The sequence below is a fragment of the Cucurbita moschata genome, unplaced genomic scaffold (genome assembly GCF_002738365.1).
Source record: "Cucurbita moschata cultivar Rifu unplaced genomic scaffold, Cmos_1.0 Cmo_Scf00032, whole genome shotgun sequence".
NCBI lineage: Eukaryota > Viridiplantae > Streptophyta > Magnoliopsida > Cucurbitales > Cucurbitaceae > Cucurbita > Cucurbita moschata.
Genome location: NW_019268548.1, coordinates 1,819,499 through 1,843,964, shown reverse-complemented (window position 1 = coordinate 1,843,964; position 24,466 = coordinate 1,819,499). Strand labels below are relative to the sequence as shown.

The 24,466-nt window shown below is 38.1% G+C and overlaps 5 protein-coding genes and 1 pseudogene across 11 annotated transcripts; 2 read left to right on the top strand and 4 right to left on the bottom strand.

The window, feature by feature from the left end:
• Nucleotides 1-608: 608 nt before the first annotated feature.
• LOC111430102 lies at nt 609-3,404 on the bottom strand. Of its 2 annotated transcripts, none has more exons than XM_023066261.1 (3): nt 2,793-3,404; nt 1,141-1,311; nt 609-1,027 (listed from the first exon to the last, which is right to left on the bottom strand). In XM_023066261.1, exons 1-2 carry the CDS (start codon nt 3,208-3,210, stop codon nt 1,184-1,186), a joined length of 546 nt encoding a protein of 181 aa, XP_022922029.1. In that variant the 5' UTR covers nt 3,211-3,404; the 3' UTR covers nt 609-1,027; nt 1,141-1,183. The 2 variants fall into 2 exon arrangements, with proteins under 2 accessions (XP_022922029.1, XP_022922028.1); XM_023066260.1 differs by having other exon boundaries at nt 1,145-1,311.
• Nucleotides 3,405-4,297: 893 nt separating this feature from the next.
• LOC111430103 lies at nt 4,298-6,625 on the top strand. Its single transcript, XM_023066262.1, has 2 exons — nt 4,298-4,727; nt 6,281-6,625. The coding sequence occupies exon 1, from the start codon at nt 4,434-4,436 to the stop codon at nt 4,704-4,706; it is 273 nt and encodes a 90-aa protein (XP_022922030.1). The 5' UTR covers nt 4,298-4,433; the 3' UTR covers nt 4,707-4,727; nt 6,281-6,625.
• A 658-nt stretch (nt 6,626-7,283) lies between these two features.
• Nucleotides 7,284-14,013, bottom strand: LOC111430096. 5 transcript variants are annotated; one of them, XM_023066251.1, is made up of 9 exons: nt 13,933-14,013; nt 12,809-13,075; nt 11,345-12,369; nt 9,328-9,388; nt 9,106-9,221; nt 8,808-8,898; nt 7,929-7,976; nt 7,740-7,833; nt 7,284-7,352 (listed from the first exon to the last, which is right to left on the bottom strand). In XM_023066251.1, the coding sequence occupies exons 2-8, from the start codon at nt 12,818-12,820 to the stop codon at nt 7,744-7,746; spliced, it is 1,443 nt and encodes a 480-aa protein (XP_022922019.1). In that variant the 5' UTR covers nt 12,821-13,075; nt 13,933-14,013; the 3' UTR covers nt 7,284-7,352; nt 7,740-7,743. The 5 variants fall into 5 exon arrangements, with proteins under 5 accessions (XP_022922019.1, XP_022922020.1, XP_022922021.1 ...); XM_023066252.1 differs by having other exon boundaries at nt 7,284-7,312; XM_023066253.1 differs by having other exon boundaries at nt 7,289-7,309.
• On the bottom strand, nt 13,309-17,024 carry LOC111430101 (tRNA-specific adenosine deaminase 2-like). 2 transcript variants are annotated; one of them, XM_023066257.1, is made up of 8 exons: nt 16,891-17,024; nt 16,157-16,194; nt 15,852-15,918; nt 15,400-15,559; nt 15,155-15,251; nt 14,227-14,327; nt 13,869-14,093; nt 13,309-13,765 (listed from the first exon to the last, which is right to left on the bottom strand). In XM_023066257.1, the coding sequence occupies exons 1-7, from the start codon at nt 16,954-16,956 to the stop codon at nt 14,047-14,049; spliced, it is 576 nt and encodes a 191-aa protein (XP_022922025.1). In that variant the 5' UTR covers nt 16,957-17,024; the 3' UTR covers nt 13,309-13,765; nt 13,869-14,046. The 2 variants fall into 2 exon arrangements, with proteins under 2 accessions (XP_022922025.1, XP_022922026.1); XM_023066258.1 differs by having other exon boundaries at nt 14,227-14,324.
• Nucleotides 17,025-17,517: 493 nt separating this feature from the next.
• LOC111430097 lies at nt 17,518-20,930 on the top strand (annotated as a pseudogene).
• Nucleotides 20,464-24,020, bottom strand: LOC111430100 (transcription factor bHLH35-like). Its single transcript, XM_023066256.1, has 5 exons — nt 23,781-24,020; nt 23,499-23,664; nt 23,162-23,395; nt 22,903-23,073; nt 20,464-20,793 (listed from the first exon to the last, which is right to left on the bottom strand). The coding sequence occupies exons 1-5, from the start codon at nt 23,852-23,854 to the stop codon at nt 20,704-20,706; spliced, it is 735 nt and encodes a 244-aa protein (XP_022922024.1). The 5' UTR covers nt 23,855-24,020; the 3' UTR covers nt 20,464-20,703.
• Nucleotides 24,021-24,466: the final 446 nt, after the last annotated feature.

The window sequence follows — 24,466 nt, the reverse complement described above, 5'->3', positions numbered from 1 at the left end:
TATCCTTGAAATCATGAAGTGACCCTCGCACTTAAAAGCACTGAAATACTTGACCGAGATCTTAGCCACCTATGCTCATAAGACTAAAAGCACTGAAATACTTGACCGAGATCTTAGCCACCCATGCTCATAAGACACGAGGTTTTGAGATAGAGGTCCTTTAAGATAAACTTATTATTTATTTATAAACATTTTTCGTACAATCTTGTCAATTGGCTATTCTCGAGCTTAAAAGCTTGAACGGGACAAATAGGCTACACTTCTATTACAATAACATCAAGTCGATGGTTATTTGCACTAACCTCGAGAAGACCACTCCTAGATTTATTTATTTTTTCTTTTCTAATCTTTGTTTTTATAATAAAAAGATTCTCCAATAATCGGGTTTTGGATCATTCAATTCATTCGATTACAAATTATCGAAAAGTGGAGAAGCAAGGCGATCCTAGCATTCGACCAAATTATAGGGCATTGCGACTACTGTCCCTAACAGATCATACAACCTTCCTTCCATAGAACAGTACAGAAGAGGCAGATCTTCAGTGTTACAGCAACACAAACCTATAAAAGAGAACTTCTTATACCTATAGCACAAAAGTTTCATGCAGTATGGAAATTACTGCAACTACAAACTGAGATTGATCTTACAGGCATTTGAAATGTAAAACAATTTATCAGTTACTTTTATACATGCATAAGCAAAATTTCTTACTGTGGCTGTGTGTATAGATTTGATAGGACAGGGGTGGAGGGGACGACAAGAACCTGAGAATTCACCTCATTTAAATAACAAGCTGGTGAATTTGGAGATCCTAAAGTACTCGGTCGGTCCAAAAACAACTAAGCATAAACAACCATAAGTTTGGGGGGATTTAAATAGACAAGGCGGGTCGAGACGAAGCAAATGGAAGTGAACTCCGAACTGGAACCATCTGTAGAGCCATTCCATTTCTCTCCGACCTCACGTCGTCATCGTCACTTTCCACTCTATTCGGTCTCTCGAATCTCTGACAACCATCTAATGATCCTGCATAGGTGAACTATATGAATTAAGAACAGAGCCTTGGCTTGCTAGACCATCTGCACATAATATATCAGATACTTCAACACGGTGGACTTGGTTAACAATGCCAAATTTACCTACCCAACTGCATTAGTGAATGAGGTATGAGGTTCATATTTCTCAATCCTCAGGCTGGTTTGAGTTATCTGTGATTGTTGATGTCTTCACCTCGATCTCCAACTCCACCTCATTTGAAGCGTCGAACTCGGTATCTACTGGAGCCAGCCGAGTTGCTCCAGATATAGACCCTATTCCAAGGAAAAATATCATCATTCCATGAATATAAATGGTACAAAAAGTTCAAAATAGGCCTTTATGGTCTGCAAATAAGCTCAGTTTTTAAGGCGAAATGGTTGAAATAATACTTCTGCTTGGACAAGGCACCATACCTAGACGAAAGAAACACTATCCTACACCGTATCGAAAGCTTGTCTTGTCTCACTAAAAAAGTTTTGCATTCTAAGGCCAGATAAACCATGAAATGGTCATAACTACACTAAATCAAATGGCTATGCCAATACACACAATTATCAGACCATTTTCCCATATCTCAACCAGCTACCTGAACTAGGTCTGATAACAAGAAATAGAGAAACTGGAATTAGACAAAAATGAAGAGACAATGAAAGGAAACAGATCTATAAGTTGGAGGTTCGAGCAAATGACACTCTCTATAATGACTCGGAACATTTCACATTCCTCAAGAAACAGGGGGCGATAGATGAAGAAAAAGGCAACAAAGTGAAGGCTTGTTCTATTACCTTCTATAGGTACAATTTGAATAGTTTGTGTAATTAAGTAATGTCCGCTGAATCGAAAATTTGCAATCTAAATGTCATCAAAAGCACTAGCCTTTGTTATCTAGACTTTCGAGTTATTTTTAACAACTCGAAACTACAAAATCACGTGACTAGTAATCAGTTGACATTAATCATAAATTTTCATACAATATTCCCTCGGGCCTTGCATATTTTACATCCAGACTACAGCAGCAAAGTATGATTCTGAATTAAGATTCAGCTAAAATCTCAAGACATTGTCAAGGCATTTTAACATTGGCGATCCTCTAACTGTTCACATCAAATTTTTTTGTGTGAAATTGCAGTAACCCAATGTGTATGGTGTCATAGTGATACAAACTACTTTGTTCTGTAATTACATTAGCCACTTGTTTGGGCAATACTCCGTAAGAACTTTATTCACACATAAAACTTGGTCACAGATAAATGAAACCCTGCAGTAGGCTTCTACGGCGCAATTTTGGTAACTATAAGACACAAGAACAACCCCTGCAACCTAAAGAACCAAAGCTTTTAAGGGCAGCTAGCTATTGCATCATAATACCTAATGAACATGACACGGCTGTTCCCTAATTGATACAATTCGAATTAGATCAGCCAAAGTCATCAAATAAAGCTATCACAAGCATCACCCCAATTCAAATGCACGAACAAAGCAGTAGCAATTTGTACAGGAGGAAGGCTGATTTACCACTTCAATTTATAAGAACATCCAGCAATTCTATCACGCTGAAGTAATAGCAAATAACACAAATTCCAAGCACCACATAATCTTCAGTCGGTTCACCAAATCAATACAAGCGATAGAATTAATAACCCCGAACAATCACCACTTTCAATCATCAATCCCCGCATTAATCAACCGCTAAACAAATATCAATCGTATAACATAACGCGATAGGGAAAAAATGCGTAGATTTTATATATACCTTTGGCGAAGAAATCTAAGCAGGGCCAACCACGAGAGTTAGCAAGTGAAGGGGACACCTCTTTGGAGAGCGGTTCAACCAATTTATCGAACAGGTCGACCACCTTCCGTGGCTTAGTACGACGAGGAGGAACCCAAAATGACGAACCAGGCACAAACGGAACCCAATCAGGAGTCGATCGCTCAACGATAATCCTCTCAACAAAATCATCCAGCTTCCTAATAGCAAGAACCTCTGAATCAGCCCCGAAAGAGGACGATTCAAGGTCAATTTCGATGAACTTGGCCTTACCAGAACGTGTAGAGCGGTTCCGATGACCGAGAACAAAGGAAGACGGAATCAACAGCAATAACTTCAAAGGCGCAGATTGCATCTTGGAGGAAATGAAAGATTGAGATTGAGACAAAATTCGAGCCATCCGAAGAACCCAGATGAAATTCCCACGCTACAAATCAAAGAATTCTCTCCTTCCTAACCTTTTCGCTACGGATGTGCGAAGAACTTCAGATTCCAAGATGAGTATTCTGAATTTTTCCTTCAGTTCGACAAATATTTCAGATTAGAACTTGACCTCTTCGCAGTATTTATTCCAGTTGAGTTATTACTCCCCCAAAAATAATTTTTTAAAAAATACTGATTTATCTGAAATATATATATATATATACAAACATATTTTTGTAGAGTTATTTGGAAAATAATTAAAATGTCTTAAATTGCGCCTAAAATATTGGCGGTATTTGTTTACTGTCGTGTAAACATACTTAAAATAGGATTTTGAGTTGTAAAAATGTCAAAAATTAGAAATACCTATTTCCATTTTTAAACGTTTTTATATTTCATTAATTATTTATTCGGAAATTGCCATTTTTAATTTTTTTTTCTCTATTTTTGTTTAGAGCTTTCCCCTTTGAAGTTGACCTTGACCAAGAATATTAATAATATTAATTATAATTTTTTTAGGATAAAAATAGTGTGAATAAAACATCACATTTTATTGGGAGGAGAACAAACCACCAGTAAGAGCGTGGAAACCTTCTCCTTTTTAAAGCCTCAAGGTAAAGCACAAATTTAAATATTTTATTTTTTGAAATTATAACTTACTTGAATATTAGTATAATATTTATTTTCTTTTAAATTATAAGAAAATACATACGGTTAATTCAAATAAACGTGTATTTTTTAATTTATTTTATAAAATATTAGCATTTATTTTTAATTTGTATTTTTTTCATTGGATTCTTTAAATTTCCCTAGAAATGCAAGTCAACGATATTATATGGATGTTTTTATAAAATGGAGACTAATGTTGATAAATTAATTATTGATCTAACGCTATTGACTAGAAGTCAATGCAAACGTGTACGATCGAGATTAGTCTAAACAGAGAACTGAAGCCAATCTCCAACGACCATTTGTCAAAATCCTGAACGTTAAATTGAAAAGTGGGGCCAAATTACTCAACGGCCATGATTGAAACACCATCCATTCTTATGTGAGCAAATGTTACATCTGTTGAGTTCTTTTGTTTTCGCCTAATTGATCTCTCTCGCTTGTTTAGGGGTTTCTTCTCGAGTTTCGATCCCGATCTTGGATCTTAGGGCTAGGGCTTGGTTTTGGTTTGCTCTGAAATTCGAGGCAGAGATGGCAATGAGGCAATTCTACTCCGAAATTAAGGGTTTGAAAGTTAAGGAGCTGCCGGCGTACGTGAAGCCGATGCTCTCCGTTGATTATGTTAAGAAGGCAGTGCAGAGAGGTCTTGACAATTATAACGCGAAGTATATTCAGACCGGTTCTATTGACCCTCTGCTCCATGTTTGCTTTGGCGGTATGATCCTTTCCTATCTTTTGGCGCTCCCTGAGGAACGGCGCCATCTTGCACATCAGCAACACGCCAAAGAGCATGGTGGCCACTGATTGAGTTCTTTATCTTTTGAGGTATGGATTTCAGTGTGCAGTGTTTGTGTTTACATTAGGTTGAGCAATTATGATTTCTATAGACGGGTTTTTCATGGATTGATCGATTAGAGTTGGGTCATGCATCTATTGAAATGGATATTTTTGTTCTGAAACTTCGAATACTCTCGGATAGGTGGAATTTGTTTCCGTTTTTCATTGTCATTATCGTGTCAACTAACTTTGGTTGCCGCGATTCAGTTTGTTTCCTCTGATTTTTGTTTGTTTCCCCTTCATTTTCTGAGATTTGGACCCGTAAACCAATGATCATGTTGTATTTATTCGATGCTGGTACTCAAATGATCTTCTTAGTCAACCTTCTTTTTTGTTTTGTTTTGTTTGTGTGATTACTAGTAATGCATACTGTTTCCCGTGTGGTCTGTTAATTTTATGAGAGCATTCAGCACATGATACATTTATAGAAGTTTTTCCTTTTTGTATCGTGAAATCTTCCAAGCGTCTATTTTTCTCACGCCATTTTGATCTGGAGAAAAAGAAACTATAGTCGAAGAATGTGTTATTCTTCCCTGCCCGAACCAACTATTTGGATTAAAAGGATCTATTACATTTTTCGGTTTTATTTATTTATTCTCTTGTTTATATTACCAAACCCATTTCCAGTAGATTGTTGCATTATCTGTATTTATGTTTTTTGTTCTCATAGAACCTGTTTTAGGTGCTTTCTTCTAATTCTGGCACAGCCTGTGGTCTTGAGTTGTTTGTGTCTGGCTGACCTTGAATATGACTTCTCAAATGTAAAGCTTCCAGGTTTACAGCCCATAACATGACCCTAAGGGCATATGTACTTGGCTTTACAAAACTCATAGGCTTGTAGGCTTGACGTTTAACTCCTGGAATGTTGGTGCCACCAAGACTAACTTTTGTGCTTTGACTGCTTACATGGCCTAGCGGGGAGGCGATAGTAGGGTGATTGCAAGAGTACGGTAACAAGTATCTAAAGGATATTTAAGGCAACAAAGTACCATGCTAGGTGTCTGAGTATGGATTACCTTGGCAGAGTTTAAGCCTTTTTTCAGTGTATTCTGTGCAAGTAACTGCAGATGGAGCGAATGGTGTACCCTATGGATTAAGTCAACCCTACTCCACTAGTAAAAATAGGTAGTAGAGGGGAAGAAGCACTACACCTAGGAATCAACGACATGAAAACTTTGTTATAAATTATCCCTTTTCCTATAGGGATCGGAACTTAGAAAAATGGTTGGGACAACAAACATCCATCTCGATTGTATTTTGGATACCTATAACGATCGAAGACTTAAATCAATCCTCATCCAAAGTCATTTGGTTTTGAGTTGGTTCTAGTTGACTTGGGTTGTGATAACCTCCCCATTACCAAAAAAACACAAGATGTATGCTTTTTCCTAGCATGATTGTTTGTGCAGGCTCTTAAATCTTGCTTATACTTATACTTGTGACTGTATCGTAAAATCACGTCTCTTTTGATGCTGGAGATTCAGATTTAGTTCAATTGTATTCCTAAACTTCCCTTTTATACGTTTTTGTTATTTTTGCAGGGTGAAGGTGCCTCAAAGGTGTCTCTGGTCAATAATTTGTTTCCCGATTGTTTCTGTATCTTGTTTGCTACTGGCTGAAACTTGCAATCATTGAGGAAATAAACAGACTTTTCTGTGAGTTTTTAATCATATATGGCAACCATCTTTGAGTCGCAGAACAAGTTCATGGTTGTTTTGTTTACTTTCTTGCACACGATCCTCCCCCATACTCATATTTCTCTGGTCCGTGCTTTGTCAATGGCCTACAATACTATTGCTGCTGGCTTCAAATGCAAATGGTTGTCTTTCATTTCTTCAAGATGTTAAAAGTAATCTCAAGGATTACAATGATGTTACATTTTCTAATTCTATTAAAATGCTGGGAAGCAGCCAATTATTAAAGTGATTGTGGACTCGTGCAAAGATATTGGACTCTAATTATGGTAAAATTAATGAGTTAAACTATTTTCTCTTGTGAGCTCCAATTTTTGGGAGGGTCGGGTGTGATAAACAAGTTTACATACTCAATAATAAATACAGAAGTTGCGGTCAATAAGGTAGGGATCATATCATTTTCTGATTCAGTACAGAATTGGAAAATAACAAATAAATACAATACCTTCGATACTTGCTATATTAGCAAGACAAGCAACTCCCCCATTTGAAGGCATTACACTCCATCGTCCTATATATACACTACTGATTTACAACATTAGGTCGATTACTTTTTTCGGTGAAAATCTCTCTTCTGATAGATTATTTTTAATGAATATTCACATCGAACATCAGACAACTAGTCTTAAATTTTTTTGTCTTCTTGGTTCTCATTTTTGTCTTCCCCTTACAACCAATTTCAAAGGAGGTCGCTCAAGACACTCATCTCGGCACGTTTGCCCTTACTGTGACCCACGCATGTACTACAAGTAGCTCACTTAGGCTACAGGGCCCAAAGATGGTGGAGAGTTGATACTGTGCCTGTGCCTCCCCTACAGTATATTTTGAGACATTTTCAACAAAGGGACAATCCAGACTTCTCTAGTTCCAACACTTCTGCTGTCAAAATCACACCCCAAAGCCCATGAAACTATACTCCCTAGGAAAAGATTGGAAATAAACGATATCGTTTAAGTACTTTACTATCTATCAGTATTCAATCAAACTTCAGCAACTAAGATAAACACAGAAGTGCAAAAGATCTTGAACTATTCCATCTCATTTCTCTACTCATCAACAAAAAGCAACTCCCATTTACCCACTTTTCTCTTAACAGACGTTCTCCAAGAGAAAAAGAGACAAAAAGGCAGCAGAAGAAGAGGGTAAATGGCTAACACATCATATTTAGTCATTCATTTACAACATACAAGATATTACTATCACAATGCTTCTCGAAGTAGAGAATACGACTCGATTTTAATCTGAATGGCTTGATTTTGTAAGAAATATGGTGTTATGACACTTGAAACTATCAAGCAGTTCTCACCATATCAAGTTTTGTGTTCTGTAAGGTTCTGCACATCACTTCTGCTCTTGGTCTCATCCAATTTCCGTCTTTTGGAAGCTAACCGAGGCCTCAACTACAGTGACAGAGAGAGAGAGAGGAATTAACATTATCTGAACCATACACAAAAGCACATGTAGTGTAAATACTACGTGAGAGAAATGACAGTACCATCTCAATGTACTTCAACTGCTTTAAAACTTGAACCGTTTCCAGTTCCTGCAATAATGGAGCACAAAGCTCTCTCAGTGAAAAATATGACTCACAAATGAATTTGGTAATAATAATTAATGAATACAGAAGCCCAAATCCTCTATTTAGAGCTCAACTAATCTCATGGAACAATTGTCTTACCTTACTATATTTGGTTGTGAGTTTGAAGTTTTAATATACTATGTAGGTGGGTAGTGATAAGAAATCTACGGGAATCTTAGAACTACACGGGTTGAGAAGATAACCAAAAAATGTTTTTGAACGCTCCTTCCACAGGCAAATCTTGTGTAACAGCCCAAGCCCACCGCTAGCAGATATTGTCTGCTTTGGCCCGTTACATATCGTTGTCTGCCTCATGGTTTTTAAAACACGTCTACTAGGTAGAGGTTTTTACACCCTTACAAGGAATGCTTCGTTCTCCTCTCCAATCAATGTGGGATCTCACAATTCACCCCCTTGGGGGCCAGCTTCCTCGCTCGCACACCGTCCGATGTCTAACTCTGATGCCATTTGTAACGACCCAAGTCCACCGTTAGCAGATATTGTCTGCTTTGGCTCGTTATGTATCATTATCAGCCTCACAATTTTTAAAACGCGTCTACTAAGGAGAGGTTTCCACACCCTTATAAGGAACGCTTCGTTCTCCTCTCCAATGAATATGGGATCTCACATCTTGAGATGTTAGGTGCCATATTGCCGAATAATAAACATATGAATGAGCATCCAAGATTTTACTATGGCCATTTGAAAATAATGCGAATTCCTAAAAGAGCATGGTGTTGCCAAGAACTATGTACACAAGATCAAAAGAGAGACCCAGTATTGAGGTCAGTTCACCTGAGGTACAGCACAATCAGCATGTGTTGGATCCCAAAGCATGGAGCAGAAGCATTCCCAGTCATCAGTTTGGACTTCGAAAAGAGGAGCCCTACGATGCCAAGTTTTAAATGAAAAATAAATCGTAACTCAGGATTTGGCACGTTCACAAAATCAACTAAAGATTCAAAATCATGAACAAAGTTGAGCAGAAACAAGTGAACTTGTTAATGTAATGGCAAATGGGATCATGTAGAACAAATTTTATGTTCCAAAATGCAAACAAGATATTAGGGAGAGAGTAGATCATTTTCCTAACCTGCGCCACTTGCCACAAATGGTTGAATTAACACCGCCCACTCCGTTCATAACTTGTTGACATTGAAGCCAATTTCCGATAGTGCTCGATCTACAAGGTTTATTGGTACTCAGCTCCTAATGTTTTGTTGGTCGGGAAGTAGAAAGCCAAGTCACTATTTTTTCATTGATTTACAAACTCTGTTACTGAATGAAAATTAACACAAGCAAATCGATGCCTTACATGCATTAGCAAAGGTTCTGAAGGATGCATTTCCAGTCGCTCACCGATGGCATCATTATCACTACATCAGCCCAAAAGAAATAAATGCTATAAGGAAATGGAAGAAATGCATATTTTCTCCTTATCATGTCAAGTAAAGGCTCTATTGTAAGAAATGTAATTCTTATCTTTACTTTTCTCTTTGAGATAACTAACAGGGTTCGGGTTCGGGTTCAAGTAGCTTATGCCACTATACGCCTCACTTATGGGTTATAGACTACTGTAAATTTAGTCTTGTATCAATAATTTAACACTCCCCTCACTTGTGGGTTTGAGAATTTGTAGAAGACCCAACAAGTGGAAATTAATATTAATCAGAAAGGAAATGAAATACAGGGGTGTGAACATAGATCTCTTATCTAGTATCATGTTAAATCACTTAATGAACCAAAAATTTTAAGTTGGTGGTTCAGTCAAGTTTCCCAGCATGAGGCTTGTCCGTGCTTTCCGAGGCGCTGCCTGTGACTCAACATGGGAGAAGGGGGCGGAACTGCACACTTACGTGTTCAGAGCATTGCCCGAGTGAATAGGCAGGGCATACCACGCAAAGCTTGATTTTAGAGGCTGGGCTAGTTCCTTTTCTAGCCTGCCAACAATTGATTTAGATGTTAGATGTTGGGGCAAGCCTCAAGAAAGTATAGGTTAAGCTGGAGCCAGCTCTACCTCGGCCAGCATCCTTCTCTTGAGGGGGTGGAGTCCGGGAGCGAACTAATCATTGAGGTTTCTTACAAACTAAGGTCCCACGTAGCATACGAGGGGTTGCAAACTTGATTGATAATGAGGTTCTTGTTATTCTCCCACATTTTGGTATTAAGATCATTACTCATAATAAAGCTAATTCTAGAAGCCAACACATCTTTAACTTTGAGTATATCTCTCCAAGGTCCTCCTGACTTCATGGTGATATTAGGGAGAGACCACCATCCACATTTGAGGACACCATACTTGACAGCCACCACCTTCTTCCAATGAGCCTCCTTTTCCATGGTAAATCTCTAAAGCCATTTAGAGAGCAGGGATATGTTTCCTTAACAAGAATACTCGAAAATTTCTTGTCTTCTTCTAAATGAAAGGAAAACTTTTCTTCCTATATCATCAAGGTCGCCCTCCTATGGATCAAAACAAACATGAAGTGAGTGGGTCGGCTAGATAGAATAACTTGGCGTAGTGTTAGTCAGCCACCTTATGACACCACTTCCCTAACTTCCTTATACCTGGTCAATATCCTAACTATTAATGACTCCTGTTTTGTAACGGTCTAAACTTACTACTAGCAGATATTATCCGCTTTAGCTCGTTATGTATCGCCGTCAGCCTCACAGTTTTAAAACGCGTCTACTATGTGAGAGGTTTCCACACCCTTATAAGGAATGTTTCGTTCCCCTCTCCAACCGATATGGGATCTCACAATCCACATATTGGCCCCTTAATTCATCCAACACAGTTCAATCTCTTTGGAAAGATGTTTCCCCAAAGAAGATTAAAATTTTCTTTTGGGACCTTAGTCTTGGTGCTATTGATACAGTGGATCGACTACAAAGGTGTATATCCTATCTTTATCTTCTCCATCTGGGTGCATTGTGTGTGCATCTAATTACGAGCATTCTATCATCTTTTTGCACATTGCTCCTTTGCTTCTAGATTTTGGTCTCTAATTCTAGATGCTTTTGGGTGGTCCTTACATTTGCCAATAGCATTTATGATCTTCTTACCTCCGTTCTTGAGGTCGGTCATCTTTTCCGAGGTGTGAAGACTTTGTGGCTTGCCTTCATTAGAGTTATCATTTGGTTCCTTTGGGGCGAAAGAAATGACAGAACTCTTCAGACTCTTTCTCTACTTTTGATAGTTTTATTGGTTTAATTATCTTGCATGCTCTGTATTGGTGTAAATGTAACTTTTTTCTGATTATAATCTAACTTCTTTAATGTATTTCATGTTTGTATGAAGAAAAACTATATAATTGAAGAAAATAACATACTCCGATATCGGGCCAGACCAATCTGGGACTTCTGCTTGAAAACCTTTGCCAATCCGAACACCAGTTGTATAAGGTTCTGTGTCCTTCAACATCAATGCTACGGAATTTGATTCGCCCTTAGAATATCCATTTCTACTCGAGGTGTTCGCCAATTTCTTCATAATGACGTCCTTCAAAATTTTATGATTCTTCTTCAGACATGAATTGCAATACCACTCATCATTCATCACTTTCTTCATGCGATGATTGCAACACGAGACGTGAAATGCATCTTCACAATGATCACAAATTAACATCTTCAAGACTGAATCCGAAGAGCCACAAGTTTTGCACAATCGAAAACAATTATTTTCGCTTCTAAAATCACTTTCTTCCTCAGAAGCATGAGCCATAGAAGACAAAAGTCCATTGCTTCTAAGGATAGAGATGCATAGATCTCTTCCTGATATATCCTCCTCCATATCCTCCATAACTCGAATACTAGAAGAGGAGCACTCACCTGTGTCATCCACTTCAACTTTCTTCGAAGTCGAAACAAGTTCCATGTTCGACTTAGATGACGAGCAGCTATCATTTATGCTATCAACCTCCAAACTTTTTTGCAGGCCATTATTAAGCATTCTCTCAGAACCGTGCCCATCCCCAATTGTACAACCATCGACCGATTCCCATTCTGAAACTCGAGCTTTTCCATCGTAAACAGGAAAAGAAGGGAAAACATTTCCAACAATTTTCCTTTTGTGGTTATGTCGAGAAGCTGCAGCTTGTTGACCATCGCAACTAATCAAAGATATACAATCTGTCTCAATAGCCCACAACCTGGAATCAGAATTGCCTCGCAGTTTTCTTCTCGTGTATACCACATTATATTTTGAATCTTCAGGCATCGCACTAACAGTTGATATCTGGGGAAAGGCCCTAGAAGAATTTAAGCAAAGAAAATCACCATCGTTCTTGTTTTCCTCTACGATTGGCCCAGCTTTTCTGCATCCATTATGAGAGAATCCATCACAATGGCGGCACATCTGCGAATTTCAAGAGCAAACAAAATAAGCATTTCTTGAGAAGTGGAGCACATCCGATCATTCATCTAGAATCAGGAACTCACCAAAATCTGTCTATTCGGCCCTATCTTCCCAACTCCAAAACATTTAACCCTAAATGTTCATACTCAACGAATAATAACCAGCCATCCAACTTCACATTATCGAGCAGCATGAAGAACAATATTATACAAATTTATATCGTAATAGACTGCGGCATGTAATTCTTAAGGTTTCGTCGAGTAGAACAGCCACACCAGAAAATCTATCATAGCAGAGCGTTTTATAATACTCAAATACTGCTGAAGAATCCATTCAAATAACAAATGAAGTTTAAACACAAGCAACCAGCGATTGAAGGAAAAGATTAAACTACGCTTTGTTTCCGATTCCTAAGTAGAGAGGAAAAGATTAAACTAACCAGAAGAAGCATACGATCAGCCAGCTCTTTTGAATGATCAGCCCAGTTGTGAAAATGCTTCGCTTCTCTTCTGCTCCTTCCCCACTCAGAATCCCGGATTCATCTACTTCAAAATTATGCGCTTTTATTGCCCATTTTTTTTCCTTTTATATTCCAGAGAAGACAACATCTGTGCTTATGTAGTAGAAAAGACGCAAGTTTTCATATTGGCTGTGAAGATCACCCATTTTGCATATTGGAGCAGTCTCGTTTGTAAAATGCAAAGCTCTACAAAGAGAGATGAAGAATGACCAAAAATAATTGATGATTCCCAATGGGTGTGTATTTGACAGCTATAATTCATTGGGCTTTTGTACGGGTGGACAAAGCCTATGAAACTTGCCAAAAAAAAAAAAAATTGTATATTTAAACATCCAATTCTTCCTTTTATAGATTACATTCGCTTATACAATCACATTTATATATCTTTTAGATCAAAGTTCAAATCACGTGAATAATCATTCAAGAATTATTGTTACAATCGTTTAGTGACAACTGTTCAAAATCAACATACACAACGTATCGGAGGTCGATTTATTTTGAGTAACGTATAGTATAGACACTAATGGAGAATACAAACGATACTTGATTCCGTCAACAAAATGGTCCGTGTTAGGAACATGTGTGCACAAGTTGTGACAAATAAATGGTTCAATACACTTGCGTTTATGACGATGGAAAGAAGTAGAGATACCTAAACTATTGAACTAAGCTCATATTAGGCACTAGAAAGTGATAATTGTAAGCCACCATATTCTGTGGAAGATTTTCCTCAGGTCTTTTGTTTTCTCTTCAATCTTCTCTCGTTCCTCACACATCAACATCTCTGCTTCAATCACTACTACCCCCCTACCAATATGAATTTCCAGCATAATCTATTTGCAGACATTTGATTCGAGGAATATTTTCTGGTTGATGCTGAAAATTGAGTCACAGTAGATGTAAACCATTTAATTACAATCTGAGAGAACATTTGAATCGTTATAAACATATATACAGGAGTAGTTCAGGTAGCAGTTACCAATGCTAAGTGGATAGAAATATCATACTCTCAGATTGTATAGCAATGACCTCGAGGTTGGTACCTTCAAGCTCAAAACTCCATTGTTTGAGATATGAACTACATGGGGATGCCTTTGCCAGTTTCAAAAGCTCTTTTGACAGGAACAGAATCATAAGCAAAAGTGACCTCATTTCTCTCATTGACCCGCCTGATGGTTACCAAGGAGCCTGTGAGGCTTTGGAGCTGCAAAAAAACACTACCACTATCAATGAGACCTCTAAGATGCAATAAATTTTTCTGTCTCTCGATCCAAGAGAGCTAAAATCTCACAAATATGCAAATCATGCAGATCAGTTTATCAAATGATTCCACATACCATTGGGATTCCCCTGTTCGTAAAAAGTTCGAAAAAGAGCAACTGCTTCGGATGCCATAATTCCTGCAGTACATTTGAATCCCCTTCCTTGCCCATTACTACTGTCGTAACAAATTAAAGAGATTTAGATCATGACTTTGAAAGGTAATACATAAATTAATAGACGAATAGGAAAGGACTTCTGTGAGATCCCACATTGGTTGGGGAGGAGAACGAAGCATTCTTTGTAAGGATGTGGAAACCTCTCCTTAGTAGACGCGTTTTAAAAACCTTGAGGGGAAGCCATAAAGGAAAGGTCAAAGAGGACAATATCTGCTAGCAGTGGGCTTGAGCCGTTCCAAATGGCATTAGAGCTAGACGCCAGGCAATGTGCCAGCGAGGAGGCTGAGCCCTGATAGAGGGCGGACATGAGGCGGTGTGCCAGCAAGGACGCTGGGCCCCGAAGGAGGGTGGATTGTGAGATCCCATATTGGTTGGGGAAGAGAACGAATCATTCTTTATAAGGGTGTGGAAACCTCTCCCTTGTAAACGCGTTTTAAAAACCTTGAGGAGAAGTCCAAAAGGAAAAGCCCAAAGAGGACAATATCTGCTAGTGGTAGGCTTGGGCCGTTACAACTTCCTTTACGATTTCAAATTATCAGCCCTCCCAAAAATCTAAACTAACATTTTCTTCATGTGGGAGGATAGTGCAAAACGTAAATAATGCTAGATGAATTTAGGTTCTCTTAATACTTAACCTATCGTTGAAGAATATCCAGTTAAAAGGAAGCACGTGAATTGATAGCTTGCAAGCATTTAAAAGACAATTACATAAAAATATAGTTCAATTTGGAAAGGTGAACAACTAACTGCAGCAGTGTGTTCAAGAAGAACAAAGAGATCATCGCCCCAAAACTAAAATCTGATCATGGTAGATAAAGAAACAAACCTTGTAGGCGCCTCCCGGCTACCTAAGTGAAGCGACAATACAGATCCACATCCACCAAATTTATCATTTGCACAACCATAATATACTTCCTTTATACCTAAAACAGGAGATCCACTAACAATGAATAAACCATATTCAGTGAAGTTAAGTGAAAGGTAACAATGACCTATGACCCTCTTGGCAAACAGTTGCCCCTCTGGAATGAGAAACGAGAAAAATAAAATAAAAGGGTAAAGAAAACATACCGAGTATTGATAGGGCAGAAGCACACATAATGCATGGTTCACAGGTAACATAAAGTTTGCACTTCGAGAATTTATCAGCCACTTCTGAGGTTGAAAGTCCATCCCTCTGCCATGCCTCAATCAGGATATCGATCGCTTCCATCTCTGCATGTCTGGTAGCCTACAGCGTACAGAAGAAAGCATATAAACATTGTAAGCAAAACGGGCTTGGGGTAATGCCCGTGTACCCTTCCTTTAAATCTAAACTACAGAAGCAGGTTTAACATTGTAATTCTTCCTTCTTTCTTTTTAATGGGATAGTGCAGATGTTCTAGCTAGCTTATGTTCGAGCTTATGATAAATGAACAGAACCCAAAAAAGGCTGCCTTAAATTGACGTCAACCACAAACTAACATTGAAAATTATGTTTATTAAGAAAACGTGGGAAAAAGATAGGAACCATGATGGATTACATTTCGGGTCTCGTTAGTGCGGTTTCTTCCAGTGGCAATGACCATCCCATCTTCAACAATCACACAGCTGAACAACAAGAATAATTAGATAACAGCAATCTCTTCATTTGATTCAAGTTAGAAGAAGAATAATCATTTTCAACTTAGTTTCAACCCTTGGGTTAAAGCAAGAATTATTTGTCAACATGCGCATAGAGGTGGAATGTTGATACATCCTCCTCTTGAAAATGCATCAAACGGTAAATTCAATTTGCAACACAGCAGATCTTGCCGGCAATAATGGTAAAAAAAAGACAAAAGCTTACCCCACAGGCACTTCAAGGCTGTTTAGTGCGAGTTTGGCCTGCCATGACATGGAAAAGTATTGAGTTAATATAACATAAATAAATCTCCACCGTTAAGACAAACATTTAAGTTGGATGACAATATAATGTGTCTAGAAGAAGCTTTCAGATGAACAGAACAAGCAACCCCATCCAAAAATAGACGGCCATAAACGAACTCACTCGTCTCAGTTCCAAATCTGATATAGACACACTCCAGCCTAAGCCCACCGCTAACGAATATTATCTGCTTTGTTCCATTACATATCGCCGTCAACCTCACAGTTTTAAAATATGTCAATTAGAGAGAGGTTTCCATATCCTTTGTTTCGTTCCCCTCTCCAACCGATGTAGGATCTCACATTTCCACCCAGCCAAACCTAATCTTAAATTTTCCGGTCTCCATTTTCCTCAACCCCCAAATACTGATTTTTGATTCCCATGATCCCAACGTTCACGAAAAAGTATGATTTAGAACCAACAATTTCAAGGATACCCGCATGGGATAGAATCATCAAAGGAAGAACTATATTTCATACAAAAATTGGACCCAGGGATCAAAATACCATGTAAATATTTCAATCAACAACGGTCAAGCATTCGTTAAAAAAATGCGAACTCCAACGAGCCTGGAGCTATTTGGAACGAAATCAGAACAGTTAAACGAGAGTATTATGAAACAAAAATTCACCGTCTTCGACAGGAAGGCTACTCACCTGAAGAATAGCAAGCTCCATAAACCCAAGCGTATCGGAAGAACAATCCTCCACTGAAGAATCCATCCACAGAAGCTAGATCGCCAGTTGTTAGAACGCGACGAGCTGGAGAAAGAACTTGTTGCCAATACGCACTTGTAAAGAGGAACAGAAATTAGGGCATGGACACATATTTTCAGACAGAATTGGCGCGAAGGAGGAAGAATTTATCAAAAAGAATCAAACAAAAGTTTATTTATAATCCAATATTTTTATCAAATCGTTTCAATTCAGAACCAAACATTTGTGAAAAATCTCATCTTTTAAGGACGAGAAATTAAAATTTTATTTAGGGTTTAAGGGATGGTTTGTTCACTATTATCAACCTTGGGAGGATCTTGATGAGTTATTATCCCAATCCAAAGTCATTAGAGTTATTATCCCAAACTTTAATTTATTTAGGGTTTAAGGGATGGTTTGTTCACTATTATCAACCTTGCGAGGATCCTGATGAGTTATTATCCCAAACCAAAGTCATTAGAGTTATTATCCCAAACCAAAGTCATTAGAGTTTATGTTGGATAATATTGTTCATCTAACCATTTAAGATTAAATTTAAAAAAATAATAATAATAATAATAATAGTCAGTTTAAAAAGAAAACCGCGTCGCTACTTCCCAAAGCCCGCCATCTCTCCGTCTCTCTGCGCTTCTCATGGAGTCACTGTTAGCCAACTACGCCACCGACGACGACGAAGAACGGCAGCAACACCACCAACCGCCGCAGCAGCCACCGTCTTCAATTAGCAAGCCTCAGAGAAACTCATCTTTCTCCTCGTCTCTTCCGCCCTGCCTAAATCTTCTTCCCTCTTCCAATCCATTCCCCAGCCCAAACAATCTTCCTGCCTTCTCTGCCAACTGGTTTCTTTGACGATGATAACGAAGACGTAGAGGAAGGAGATTCGCTCTCGGCAACAAAATTAGGTGCCGCTTCGATTAAACCTTCCTCTTTTTTCTCTTCCCTTCCACGGCCCATGGGGAGCCCTACGAAGTCTTCGATTTCGATTTCTAGTTCTCGATTTGATGGTGATGGATGGTACCGGTGACGGTGATCTCACGGAATCAGTATCCATGTTTTCTTCCCTTCCACAACCTAATTCGACGAAGTTGCAGGAACCTAAATCAAATCCCTCATCCTCGGAGTCCCAGCCAAAAAAAGGTTGTCGTATTTAAGCCACCCGTTAACTCTTCTTTGCTGAAATTGGACGAAGACGAGGAGGACGACGACGACAATGAAGAAGAAGAAGAAATAAGGCGCAGAAAGGCATCTCAATCCTCGACAACGTTGAAAATGCATGGAATTCGACAACGTTGGGAGTTATTTCGAGTTCAGGCTCTCGGCGAAGATCGATTCTCGATACAGATGTTCGGGTATCGTCTTCTGATAATTCGGGCAGCACTCAAAAGATTGATCACAGTACTGAAAACTACGACAGTTTTGTAAATTACAGAGGCGTTGAGCAGAATGATGCTAATCCCGGGGAGAACAACGAGAATGCTGCAACTTACCATTTCGGTGCAGAACAAAATGCATGGAATTATGCAAGCTACGATCGCTAGTGACTATAAAAGTTATGAGAGTCATGGTAACTATGGTGATCGCATCCCATACGGGAGTGACCCTGGCTGTCAGCCCGCAATGGTGGACACTGAAAATGCTGTTAGAATACCTGAGAAGAGAAGAAGGAATGAGGTTCCGCCGGAAATACTTGAGGTGGAGCAGGAGGACTTGATTAAGAATCGACCGAGGCAGGACCAGGTCAAGTTAACTGGAATTGCTTCTGGTCCTTCTTACCAGGTATGTCACTTATAACTTCATCGCCAATAACATACAATGTGGTTCTATGTTATGTAGCGCTAGGATGGTGAAATCGCCCTTCCATAGAGCTTTTATTTGGATTTTTGTGCATAAATATATAGGGTTTTGGGTTCAAATGTCGTGGCTGGTGGCTAAGTATTTTGAAAAATATAATTTTGCAGCTAAATGTAGTTGGGTTGTGAGATTAGTCAATGTATGTGAGAAATCTAAAGTTGTTCTTTTTCTCCAATTGGCATGAGAAGGAAGGGAAGACTTATCCTTTGCGACCCACTTCTCTAATTTTGGCTGATAAGGAGCTCAAGAGATTGCAGTGGTCCGTTAGTTATGAGGGAAGGAAAACAACAGATAAAAAGCAGGGTTTCACATTGTTTAAAATGGAAGTGATTTCTTGGAATGTAAGAGGTTTGAGGTGTAAGGAGCAGGAGATCGGTTAAAGAGGTCATTGTCCAGAAGAAAGATGCAGTCTAAACTCACCCCAGTAGATATTGTCCGTTTTAGCTTGTTGTATATCGTTGTCAGCAGCCTCACGATTTTAAAATGTGTCCGAGGTAGGGATCTCACACCTTTTGAGGTATTATCATAATATGGGACGCCTCAATTGCCAAATATTTGGGAGTGGTTAGAGGGTTCTTTTCAGTGTCCTCGGGTGCCTGGAGTTTATGGGCCTCCCAGACAGACAGGAAGGAATTATAGGATGAGTTGGGTAGGTTGTCAGCTTTTTGTGGGCCCTTGAATTCTTTCATCCATTTTTTTTCTCAAATAAAAGTGTCAAGTTTTTTCATAAAAAATAATTTTATCTCTACTGCACTGTTATGTTTGCCTGCATCTCCGTTTCTGTAGCCTACCTCAACAAAGGGGAAGCCTTCAAAGTTGCACAAGAGAAAGCATCAAATCACTTCGTTGTATTATGATATGAAGCAAAAAGAGACAGAATTAACCGAGAGGCGTGCGAGGGGTCTACAAACAAAGGCTGAAACACGAGGAAACTATGGCTGGTGATCCCTAAAGATATCCTGCTACTATGGTACGTAATTCATGTGCTCTACAGATATGAACACTTTTTTGGTCTTAATGCAATTTTTTAACAGGAATGGCTCATTAGAACTTTTTGCCACACGGTTTCTTCTATGTTCAAGAATGAGGGATTTCAACGACTCTGTTGAAATCCAACGCTCATCCAGGAGATTATGTTTTAAGCTCCCTTAGTTCTCCGTCTTCGAGTTGAATCACATATGTTTTAAGCTACATTGTTTCATTTTGCCAGTAAAATGATCTTTTTGGTCTGTGAGATTTGAATGATAGTTCTATTTGATCCATGAATTTGAAAGTCTTACAATTTTGTCTTCAAGGCTTGAAAAATTGTTCTACGTTAGTCTTACTATCATAGTTCTATTTGATCCATGATTGATTGAAAAACGTGGTATCAGACCCATGTTCTCAATACTTAGTTATCATTTAGACTGACCTTCACTATTTTTCCTTATCTTTTATCCTTAGATGGTCGCTTCGTACATCAGGGTGAAACAACAGGAGTTCAGACCATTCCTGAGGTATGTCAACCCATTTCAATATCTTCTCTTATTATGTCACACTCCCAGTATTACAGATTGGTTGAATAGGCGAAGTTCACTCTTCTTTTTCATAAAAAAGTGTCGAGAATTGGATATATTGCAACCTTGATGATGATTGAGGAATATCGTAGATCCAGAAAATATAGAAACTCAAGCACATTATTGTGTTGATACTCATTCAAACCATTCGACATGGACAATTTTACATGGAAGATTCTACACTCTTACATTTGATATCTTCTTGGACCAAGAAAAAAACTCTCGGAAACTCCTGAAAGGAGAACTCTCTCATCAAGGAAAACAAATCATGTGACATGACGACAACCCCAAGAAAGAGCAAAATGGAAAACTCTGATCAGGGAGTGAGAGAACCAGTTTCCAACTCTCAGATACTCATGGGGCTATGTGGATCATTAAGACCTGCAATTGCTGTTTCTATTTTAATTTTCAAGTAATCCCTCTCCTCTTTCTCAGCCTGCAATTCCAGAACAAAGGATAATTTTAATTAGATCTTGGAGTTCGTCTTGGGAAGGGTTTTGGATTCTTCTTAAGCCGATTTAGACACAGTTAAGTGGCACAACAACATCAATTATTACCATTTTCTTTCCTGTTTCTCTTTTTTCCTCTCTAGAAGATGGTGAAAGCTAAAGCTAATCATAACTATCTCAAGTAGGAACACTAATATTGCTAATCATAATCTAATATTGCTAAAGTGAATAAAAACCACAAAATTGATGGCTCCACAAGGCTTAAAATGGGGCTGTAACTATTCTTCTAGGTTAATCAATCAACAAACTACTTGTTTTGGATTTCATCGTTCCAAATAAATGATCCAACAAAAAGGTGCGCTAGAGTTGTGTACTATCTATCAACATGGTTCGATAGGTGTATCTATATAATTCCCTGCCTTGTGACAAAGACACCTATATGCAGTTAGCTCCAGAAAATATAAAACCTTATTAATGTAATATAAAGTTACCACTAGCTTAACATGAAAAGTTCATATAATTGAAAGCACAATCATTAAAAGTGTGTCAACAAAATTACATTTTCCGAAGGTGTGGGGATGGTGAGGTGAGGTGAGGTAATGGCAAAATGCTGTCATTACCAACCTCACCAAAATTGCATCACAACTGGATCTTCCACTTTGTTTAAGGGGCTTTATTGACAATGAGTCCACAGTTAATTCTGTCCCGTTCTTTATTTGCATATCCTATCTTTTGTTTCCTATAATTTTACCTTTGTCTGGATGAACAGCTCTCTTAGACCCACCTCCTCTAACTTTCTTCATTCAAAATCAATCAAAGCGTAGTCTATGCCCCATTTTGTGCTGTATTTTTAAGTGCCTTTTAAAAATGAAAACACCTCCCAATTTCTCCCAATTTCTAACTAAAATGAAGATGAGTCCAATTTTTGACCGAGAGGCCAAAAGTTTGAATTTCTACCCATTTTGCTGAATTCAAAGTTAAAATAAATAATAAAAAAAGAAACTGGGAGATCTTCAAAGATAATGTATTATTCAAAGATCTTCATATTTAGTATTTCAATGAAAAAGAAAGTTTCACTTGAAAATAGAGTTTCAAACATGAATACTTACAAATTTCATGTCGTTCACCTTTTTCTCTAACCCTGTATTTTTTGAGTCGTTTGTTTTTTCATTTTTCAAAATGGAGTCTAGTGTGATATATGGTTTAAAAAGTTACCAGACAGAATATTTAGTTTTTAAATTTCCTATATCATTCAGAGATTATTTCTAAAATATAATTTATTCCTTAATACATTTTTGGAATTCTCTTTAAATGAGTAACAAAATGTCCCACTTTTATTTTAAAAAAAAAAAAAACATAAGGACACAAGTTGAACGTAAAAAAGAAAAGAAAAACATGAGACAGTCTGGCCCGCGGATAAAGGAAAAATGATTGCTTGTCGGATAAATTATTCAAAGCAATTTTTAAAAACAATTATCCACAACCATAAACCCATACTATCCATAAGTTGAATAAAATTAAAAATATATATATATATTTAAATATCATTAAATTAAAAAATCAAAATATTTTATGCACCCTTGAGAGAAAATTAAGCAAAAAAAGGGAGAGAATAACTTTAAAGCACATTTTAAATTCGACCCACAAAATAAACGAGGCACAGCACAAAACTGGTCAAAGAAAGGGACATGATAATAACAAAGGCTAACGAAGAAAAAGAAGCATTCCACTAAGACCACCCAAATTTTGAGGATCCATTATGCCTATGTGTACGGTAGCACATGGCTTACGATTATTGTATCTCAATGGTTCAAAGATCCCAGAAAACATGCCCAATTTCCTACTTTTTCTCTTAAAGACACTTCTCCATTTATTTTTTGTATTGACTTGATTCAGCTGACTCAGTTTGGATTTCTTAGAACAAAAAGAGGGGGAAATTATTTTATTTGGTGAAGCAGACACGTTTTTCACTGTTAGATGTCTCAAGTGTACCAAATTCTAGTGGCTATTAGGGAGTATACAGATTTTTGAATTCATGTTAGGGAGCGGATTCATTTAATTTGATGGAATATCAAGAGGGGGAGAAGGTAGTTTACCTCAATGAAGACAGTCTTCAAAAGCCTTCCAGAGACAGCAGAAATATTGGCAGTGATGATCTTGAGCTTCAGTGATTCAAAGACTTCACAGAGTTTAACCATTGAATCTGCTCTTTTGCAGCATGTCATGCTCACCGCTATTGTTCTGTCCCCCATGTATGTTACACTAAGCTGCAATTCACATTCCCCTCAATTCAAAATCCCCAAATCAATTGATTTGTTGAAAATTTTAAGGAGAGCAAGAGAGATGGAAACTTACATCCTGGACTTCAATGGGGGAAGTTCTTGAAGCAGGAGATCCATAACTGAAGTACTTCTCAGTTTTCTTCCTCTTAGGTCTGAGCAACAAGGGAAGCTCCTGGTCAAATTCACACCCTGTTATCTTAAACTTTCCTGATTCGAGCTCGGAAATTTCAGTTTGAACCCTCCTCTCTTGCTCATGTAAATCTTGGATGTAATCGATTGCATCTTTTATAATGGAAGCCTTATCCATCTGCTCAATCCATTTCTCGATTGATTAATTTCAAAATCCAGAACTCCAAAAAGAGAGCTAGGAACTAATTACGGAAATCGAACACAAGTAACTCGATCCTAACCTTAGTTATATTAGGAACGACCGATCGGAGCGCAAAAAGCCTCTCGTTAAGCTTCCTTCTCCTATTCCTCTCCGATGCTATGTTCTTCGTAGCCGAAGACGACGACAGAACTCCCTCCGGCGAACTCGAATCGTAGTATCCGGAAACCGGCTCGTCGAATCCCCAACTGTCTTAATCAAAACACCGGCGTCAAATTCGAGTTACAAATTCCCTGAATCCTCACTCCACAGATCAACATTTTCAAAAGACAGAAAATAGAGAAGTAGAGCAAAAATAAAAGACCTGTCGAGCTCTTCCGTTGGTATGAAGATATCACTCCCGAAGTAATTCATGCAATCATTTCCGAAACTATCCATATCCCGGCGGCGGCAGCGGCGGCGGCGTTATCAGATTCTTGCTTCGACGGAGAGAGTTTTTTCCCCCTTCCTTCCTCTTTTAGGGAAATAAAAAACAACAAAATCGTAATTTTATGTCCTTGATCACTTTGAGCATCTGAACTTGGGCATGAATGGAATTTCATATGTGATCGTTATATATAAACAAACCGAAATGCTAGAGTTACCTGCGACGCACATAAATTCCAATCACCACACGCGTGTGTGAACCAAGTAGTCTTGATGTTTCTTGGAAAGATCTTGACCGTCCACAAGGCCGCGCGAATAATTCTTTCATTTCTTCACTCGGTTTCGCTTGACTCACCTGCCACCTACTTTTATAATATCTATATCTATATATATATATATATATATATTATAAAATAACTAATTTTTTGGTGGATAATATAATCTTTTAAATAAATATTCTATTTTCGATGAATTTGAATAAATTATTAGTCTAATTATTATTTTTTTTTATGAAAAAGATCTTGTCAATACTCTAACACCCACACCGGTTGTTGAGGCAACAATCTCGTTTCTCACTTTTGAGTTGGACAAAATATGCGAAACTTCTTTTTTTTTTTTTTTTTT

Coding starts and splice junctions, on each gene's coding strand:
- LOC111430103 (XM_023066262.1), top strand. CDS start 4,434: ATGGCAATGAGGCAATTCTACTCCGAAATTAAGGGTTTGAAAGTTAAG.
- LOC111430101 (XM_023066257.1), bottom strand. CDS start 16,956: ATGGATTCTTCAGTGGAGGATTGTTCTTCCGATACGCTTGGGTTTATG. Junction 15,919..16,156: donor AGCCTTGAAGTGCCTGTGGG/GTAAGCTTTTGT, acceptor CTTGTTGTTCAG/CTGTGTGATTGTTGAAGATG. Junction 14,094..14,226: donor CGAACAGGGGAATCCCAATG/GTATGTGGAATC, acceptor GTTTTTTTGCAG/CTCCAAAGCCTCACAGGCTC.
- LOC111430096 (XM_023066251.1), bottom strand. Junction 9,389..11,344: donor TGGTCTGGCCCGATATCGGA/GTATGTTATTTT, acceptor GGGCTGATGTAG/TGATAATGATGCCATCGGTG. Junction 8,899..9,105: donor ATTTGTGGCAAGTGGCGCAG/GTTAGGAAAATG, acceptor TTGGCATCGTAG/GGCTCCTCTTTTCGAAGTCC.
- LOC111430102 (XM_023066261.1), bottom strand. CDS start 3,210: ATGGCTCGAATTTTGTCTCAATCTCAATCTTTCATTTCCTCCAAGATG. Junction 1,312..2,792: donor CTTAGATTTCTTCGCCAAAG/GTATATATAAAA, acceptor TCCTTGGAATAG/GGTCTATATCTGGAGCAACT.
- LOC111430100 (XM_023066256.1), bottom strand. CDS start 23,854: ATGGATAGTTTCGGAAATGATTGCATGAATTACTTCGGGAGTGATATC. Junction 23,665..23,780: donor CCAACGGAAGAGCTCGACAG/GTCTTTTATTTT, acceptor TGATTAAGACAG/TTGGGGATTCGACGAGCCGG. Junction 23,396..23,498: donor TCGTTCCTAATATAACTAAG/GTTAGGATCGAG, acceptor TGGATTGAGCAG/ATGGATAAGGCTTCCATTAT.